The sequence below is a fragment of the Lupinus angustifolius genome, chromosome LG19, assembly GCF_001865875.1.
Source record: "Lupinus angustifolius cultivar Tanjil chromosome LG19, LupAngTanjil_v1.0, whole genome shotgun sequence".
Taxonomy (NCBI): domain Eukaryota; kingdom Viridiplantae; phylum Streptophyta; class Magnoliopsida; order Fabales; family Fabaceae; genus Lupinus; species Lupinus angustifolius.
The window spans coordinates 5,377,168-5,385,345 of record NC_032027.1 but is presented as its reverse complement, the minus strand read 5'-3'; the positions used below and the strand labels follow the sequence as shown (position 1 = coordinate 5,385,345).

At 30.9% G+C, this 8,178-nt stretch overlaps 1 protein-coding gene across 1 annotated transcript; it reads right to left on the bottom strand.

The window, feature by feature from the left end:
- Positions 5,269–6,206, bottom strand: LOC109334766 (peroxiredoxin-2E, chloroplastic-like). The gene has a single exon (XM_019570695.1). It carries the CDS (start codon positions 6,135–6,137, stop codon positions 5,442–5,444), a length of 696 nt encoding a protein of 231 aa, XP_019426240.1. The 5' UTR covers positions 6,138–6,206; the 3' UTR covers positions 5,269–5,441.

Below are 8,178 nucleotides of genomic sequence, written 5' to 3'. Positions count from 1 at the left end.
AACATAAAGATTTGACCACTTTGGTGATTAACAAATCTATCATACAATAATTCCAAACACTAAAGTCATATTATTCACAATACATATGAGTGTCAAACTTGTACATAAATTACAAAGTTACAAACATATTCGTAAAATAATTACATTAATATTTTAAATAAAACTGTAACTTAATCATATATATATATATATATATAATCTATTAATGTTATATATGTAGACAACATATATAATACATATCTATTAATGTATATATTAATGTATGTTAAACTAATAATATATATATTAGTTAACGTTATATATAAGATATATACTTACTGTTTCTCTCTATAATATATATATATATATATATATATATATATATATATATATATATATATATATATATATATATATATATATATATATATATATATATATATATATATATATATATATATATATATATATATATATATATATATATATATATATGTGTGTGTCAACGTAATAATATACATATATCCTCATAGTCTTTCTTTCCAATACATAATTGTATAAAAGGCAAACATAATAATAACAACTCTCTCTAAATATAAGAACAGAAGCACATTAGGTAACATTAGTAATAATGTCTCATTTACTAAAATAGATTTTTGTAGAGTCACGTTTCATAAAATAAAGCCGAATGAATAGTGTAGATACGAATATGTAATATGAAATAGTGCAGAATGTGTATAATAAGTTATTTACTTTCTGTTCAATATAAACAACACAATGATATGTTCCTTTTCTGGTTTTGTTTATTATAACGCAGAGGAAATAATTATATATGGGTTTTCTAAACATTCAAGAATACATTTCAAAAACACCATTCAAGATCAAATCATCATTAATGGAAAACTATAAATTCTTAAACACAATGCTCTGATACCACATGTAAATTTTATTTGAAAGTCATATGTAAATGGATCTTAAGAAATCATAGTTTTCACATCATAAGAATAGTTACAGATTACTAACCTTTACCCATAGCGATACGATCCTCCATTTTTTTAATTGTTGTTTGGTGTTCTTGGTTTATAGAGTAACTCTTCTATCTCCTTCCCGTTCTTACTATGTTCCTCCTTAAGTGATGGTTGATAGAGCAATCTTTATGGGCAGAGATAGAGACAATGTTTCTATCCTTTTTCTTGTTAGTATAGTGCTTTCATCAAGCACTATATATAGGTTCTTTTCCAAGAGTCTTAATATTTATTTTATTGACGACTCTTCATCCAAGAGTTATGTCATTCAAACAATAAAATAATATATTCATTTATGTCACAAGAGACATATTTCTTACATCTTAACCATAAATCAATTTTATATTAGTTCGTTGGCATGGAGAAATAATATATCCGCCTATAAATCTTCATAAATTAATCATTAATAAACAATATACCACTTTTGTAATACATGTTACTTTCCATCCTTACAAAAAGTGATATTTGTCACTCATTAATAAACAATATTACTTTTCGTGTGGTGTAAAAGTTGGAATATAACAACAATTTGATGAAGAAACATCATACAATAGATAAGAAAGCCGAAGTGAAATTAAACCTTAAAAGGACACGTTTATCCTCAAGTACTGGTCTATAGCCACCACTTACTAATCAGGTTTGGGTTGTCAGCTTCAAAAAGAATATGCTGAACCAGCGTTTTGAATTAAGTAACTCAACATAATTTACTATGGATCACTAGTAATTGACATTAGCCCATAATTCTAAATGTTGCTTCTTGGAAAACTACCTGATCCAATTAGGCCCACATGAAGTTAACTTTCTCATGTAAGGTTGAGCCCCAAATTGAGTCGTTGAACCTAGTGGGGAGAAATTTAGTGTAATATATATCACGGTTAATATAAAAATTTATATAAAAGTTAATAATAATTAAATATTAATATTAAATGATATCTATACTACTTATAAAGCAAAAACATAAAATAACTAACTATTCATGGTGTAATTTATAGTTCCCTATTTTACCTTACTATTTTCTATTTTCTACCAAAAAACTATATACACAATGTTCCCTTCATTCACATTATTATTTAGTTTTCAAAAATTATCATATTTATTACTTTTTAACCACATTTTTTAAGAACCTTTTAAAACCTCCCATTTGAATTAATTTAAAAAAAACTGCATGTTAGTTATTTTTTCAAAAACTACCACATTCAAAGAAATTGTTGCATATAAATTATTATATTTGATATTTATAGCATATAAATTATACATTGTAAACAATAGGAAAGCGGGTTGACAGGCACGAGAGTGCCTATCAACACGCTAGTAATAATAATGTAAAAAAACTCTTATATTATTAAGTATATACATTTTTTTCTCGTATAAAATACACAACTTATCACTGTGACTCAAGTAGATTTTGCGTAAATTCCTTTTGACATAATATGCTAACTCAGGGCCTCATAATGGGGACATGTTATTCGGAGAAACTAATATTAACTCCTGATTAACCATTATCTTATGAGAATAAATCATCTTCTTGTATTCTGTCAGTAAAAATATGACATGTGTACTATTTTGTTTAATTTTATAATTTTTTTATAGAAAATGATTAAATATTTAGAGGCTGAAGGAGATAACTTATCTCCTTAAACAAAAGATATTTAATTTTCTTATTCTTGTACCCTTACAAAAGACAAAGTATTAGTGATTAGCTGTAGAGCACTACTATACCATTAAGGCTGGGCATAATAGCTGAAACTTTGTCATGTTAATGACACTTCAGAGGAATCTCAACCCCAATACAATCTTGCTAGACTCCACAATATTCTTATATCATCCTCTTAACTACCACTTCAAAAAGAGAGAGGTTATTTTAGCTGTAAGGTTGAATAAAATCATTTTACTATATTAGTAATGTTGCATAAGAACAAAAAACTAAAGTATTAAATGGATTTCCTCGTCCATCTAAGAGTGAATAAGAACACTAACTCACTTCAAGTTGAAATCAATGTATTAAGAAATGATGCAATACATTTTGAAGAGAAGGCTAGCTAAAAATATACAACAAGGTATGCTGCTGCATGTTAAAGAAAGTAAACTCACATCATGCATTCACATATACAGACTACAGAGTATTCAACTTCTAGGTTCAACCTAAAACTAAAGAATGAAGCAAATCAGATAGAAATGCCTTGAATAGTTGAACTTAACACTGTTTGATTCTTGCATACCTTGGACATAGAAGTGCTTCAGCAGTTAAGCATCTTGTTGAAGATGTGAATGGTAAAGGGCTGGTTCCAGAAGTTGGTACACATAACATTGTGGTCAAGGAAGGGACACTCCGACTTAAAAGACTTCAACGTCTGACTTAGTGTATAAATCTCTCACCTGATGAATTATAGGGATAGATACATGTAGCCTTAACCTTGTAAACGAAGATGATATTTTCAATATTTGAATCTATGACCTTCAGATCACAAGGCAAACAATCTTACTATTGAAGCGTCAACCGTGCCTATTTTTGGTGTCAGATATATTTGAGTGTTTGACATGAGTTTGCTTTTAAATTCCACCATTTGCTATCAGCTGATATCCGGACTTATAAAGAGTCGGGAATGCTGCAAGAGGATAAATTTGTATCCTCAAAATTGAGTAGCAGAGAACTGAGCAACTAGCACATTGACATGATATGAAGACTAATTATAAGTACTGTACCGATTGTCAATGTTTTCCTTCAAAATATACTATTGTCAAATGTTATGATTCACATAGTTTGATATTTTTAAATTTTTTACGATAACATTTTACTAATTATAGCACAGATAATATTGAAGTATTTATTAATGCATTTCATTAATGATATGAATATTTAAGGGCTGGACATAAAAGCTTATACGTATGTACATGTTTCTTAAGTTAAAAAGTAAAGTGCAGGTGGTGAAGAAAAGTCCCAAACGATGAGAATTTTCATCATGATTTACAACTGATGTTTATGTGAGGAAGTAACTAAATAAAGTTTGGTGAATATAATATTTACACACTTTGTAAAGATTTGTACATAGTCAATATATCATATAACATTCATTTATATTATTATTTTTCTTAAAGAGTAAATGATAACTAAAAATGAATGATATTATTACATGCTACCGTGTATAAAACTCTTCCATAGTACATGTGTGGAGATAACTCTTCCATTATAAGTATGTACATGTTTCTCAGTTAAATAATCAATTTTGGAAGAAATTCTGCTACTTAAAATATCAACTTCAGAGAAATATCACGGGTCTTCATTATTACGTTGTCTTTTTTCACTAGACTAAGGATGGCATCTTCTAGCTGAATTTCCTCGATGGTTGCTTGTGAGGCTGAAAATTTAAGAGGATGTGCAAGAAGGAATAAATTTTGGCCACAGAGACACACAGGTATGGTGTCACAATCGTGCTCGAATATGATCAGGATCGAAAGAACATGGCTGAAAATTTTAAAGAGAGAATAGTTCCAAACATGCATTTTACATATCCTTACCTTACTTTTGCAAAGTGAGACCGGGAAGAACATTGAAGTGATTATAACATCATAGTCACTTTACACCTATGGGTTATATTTAGAATGAATATTCTTCTCAGAATAAGGTCGATCAGTTATTTATAAAGCATAGGCAATCCTCATAGGACCTCACCCTATGAGATAGTCCAACGAATATTAGGGGAGAACCTCATGACTTAATTAAGTTTGTTATTTTCATTAACGTGAGACTCCTAACATTGTCGCCCTCTTTAAAAGTCGACGTCCAACGACTTTCACTCTATCGACACTAACCCGATGTAGCCCTTTCTCTTTTGACAGCTTCACCCACTTATTGGTATTCAGTAATGTATTTTAATCCAACCTATAGGTAGTCATTTTCATGGCACAACTCTTAATGAAAGACACCAAACGTGAGCATACGAGGAGAGTCCAATCCAAAAGACTAATGTATTACGTGGGAGAGACTCATGACTTAAAGTAAGACATTGAGTTTGTGATTTTACTCGATGTGAGTCAAACCCTCCCATTGGATCAACCTCAAATGTCCAGTCCTTGAAAGTTGAAGCTCTCATCTATTATTATTATAAGACTTCTTCTACATCGAATTCAATTCATGTTACACAGTATACAAAGCCAATATGTAGCACAAGAACCATGTCACTATGCACGTGACACTGCCATGAAACGAAACACCACAAAACTCAGCAAATTTCCTTGGGCTTTTCACCAGCACAAGATAACATGGCTAAAGATACCATCACTTGGGCCCATTCACATTATTCAAAAAGTAACCAAAACAAACAAGTTCATTACAAAAGGTTGAATAGTAACTCTCCAGAAACGGAAATAAAGTGAGCAGAAAAAGTGATTATAAAAAAAGCTAGAATCTCACCACAATACAGGTCCAAGGACAGAAATTCAAAGAAGCTTAAGCAAATCCTCAGCACCACTATTAGTAAAAGCACCACCTTCTTCCAAATTGAAAAACTTCACAACACCATCTTCAGCCAAAAGTGCATACCTTCTAGACCTAACACCTAATCCAACAGGCTTATCACTCAAATCAAGCTCAACACCAATGGCTCTAGTAAAATCCCCATTCCCATCAGAGAGTAACAGAACCTCATCGTTGACTTTCAGATCCTTCTTCCACGCGCTTATAACGAACGCGTCGTTGACCGAGATGCACGCGATTGTGTCCACGCCCTTCGCTTTCAGCTCCGACGATTTCTCCACGAACCCTGGGACATGTTTTTGTGAGCACGTTGGGGTGAAAGCACCGGGAACGGCGAAGATGATGGCTTTCTTGCCCTTGGTGAGGTCGGAGACGGTGGTGGTTTGGACCTCACCGGATTGGTCGAGGTAGGAGAAGGTGGAGTCAGGGAGCTTGTCGCCGACGGCGATGGTGGCGGAGATTTTGGTAGAGGAAGGTGGTGATGAAGAGAAAGAGAGTGGTTTGAGATTGGAACGGTGGTGGTTGAGTTTGAGGGAGAGAGGGGTGAGGGAGAATTTGGAAGAAAGGGAATGAGGCCGGAAGAGAGAAAGTGATGAGGTGGCAGTGGTGGTTGGTGAGGTGAAGAGGGTGGAGAAGGTGGTAAGAGAGGAGGTTGCCATTGGAGAGGGAATGAATGTGAGAGTAGTAGATGGAGAAGAATAGTGAGAGGATGAATGAATGATGAATGAGGGAGGGGTACTTGGTTAAACTTGTAGGCCTTTTTAGGTTTGGGTTACACCCAAGCCCTAACTTGGAGGAATTATTAAATTATTAACCGAACAAACAAATGTGGGGTAATCTTGTTCTCAGCTCACTTAAGTCTTTACAATAATAAATGTTGGTTGGTTAAAGTTTATTGTTTACCTGATTTTAAATAGTGTTTGAGTCATTTTATGGACATAGACTCAACATTAGACTCGAAGTTAATTTGATCGTCGGATCAACTTTGAACCAGAATCAATACTAGATTAAATACAATTTATATTCATTTTAGATGAAGTTTATTCAATATTACTTATGAATATATAATTTGACATATAACTATAATATTAAGGAGCAATCACATAATTTGAATGAATTAATTTATTACATAAAAATGGGAGCATATCTATTGGCTTACACTTTTGTGTCACTTCGTGTCATAATAATATTTAATAAACTAAAATTTTAACTTCAATAAAAAAAATTAACTAATCAAAATTAATGATATAAAGGTGTTACATAAAATGTAACGGTCCCCGTAAAAAGGGTGGTAGTATAAAAAAAACTCCTTTTTATATATGAAAATAAGCTGAAATTGTTTTACATGGCATTAGAGTTTCCTTATGTATTTTTGGTCTGCATAAAGTTGTTAGATTTGTGGGGGGGAAGGAACACGTGGCGTACCTACTAGCTTCGCCGTAAGAAATGAATCAGGCCCAGAATACAGACCCTATATCTCTATACACAATCACATGTCTCGTGAATGCATATCACGGATAAATCTTCTTCCATCAAAACCTCGATAACGTCAAATATTTATTTCATCTAAATTTTTAAATAAATAATTATAGTTAAGAATAAACCTATTATATACATTTAAAAAAGGTTTTATTAGTCCGAAATATATATTTATTGTCAGTATAATATGATTCAGACATATCAGTATATCATTTATTATTTATTTTTATTATTTATTAAATAATTAATAATGATTAAATATAAATGATAGATATTATACTAACAATATATATGCATGAAATTTTTTCTCTTTAGATGATTCAATGTTGATGACATTGTAGTTCATATTATTAAATTTTAACATTTTGGTTGGAGAATTAATGATCTTAAAACGTATTAATTAGTTTTGGAAAAGAGGTCTATAATCTGAAGGAATGAATATTTTCTGTTGATTTTGTTTGACCAAATTTTAGTATTTGCTACGTGATATTCAAATCTGAATCAAAGATCATTTGTGAATGTGTTTGAATTTTATAATAAAAGATAAATATGAGCAAGTAAAGAAAAAATAATAAAAAATATATAAAAATGTAAAATATCTAATAAAATATACCAAAATTTGCAAGGGTACAGAAGTAGGGATTGTTGCCTTTGAAATTGAATATGGACACTGGGTTACACAGCAACATGAAATGAAAAACTTACAAAGACATTTCAAACAAATGCATATTATGTGCACAACTTATAAAGAATGCATTGAGACATTAATTTGTAGGATGTTAATTTTTAAACACCACGACAAACCAGTAATGGAATGTATATTTTTTTCCAAATAAAATTCTACATTTTATTACATATTATGAGATTCATTATATTGGTATGTGTTTGTTATAAAGCTCATTTACTTTTATAGCTTTCCTTTCTTATAAGTTGTTATGTTAGTTAGGCAGTTAAGTTAGTTATAATTTTCTCTTTAGCTTCCTATTCTATATAAGGTAGGCCTTCTTGGTAATTCCTTTTTAATTCAATTGTTTTAATATTACATCAATCAATAAAGAATATATTCATCTTCTTTATGCTTTTGATAACCAATATGGTATCAGAGCTCTCACATTGAGAGCTCTGCTACGCCACTCATTCTTTTCCCATTACCTAAATCCACATTATTACCTACCTTCATTTACTTTCCTTTCTTCATTTCTTCCCCGTTCCTTTTCTTTC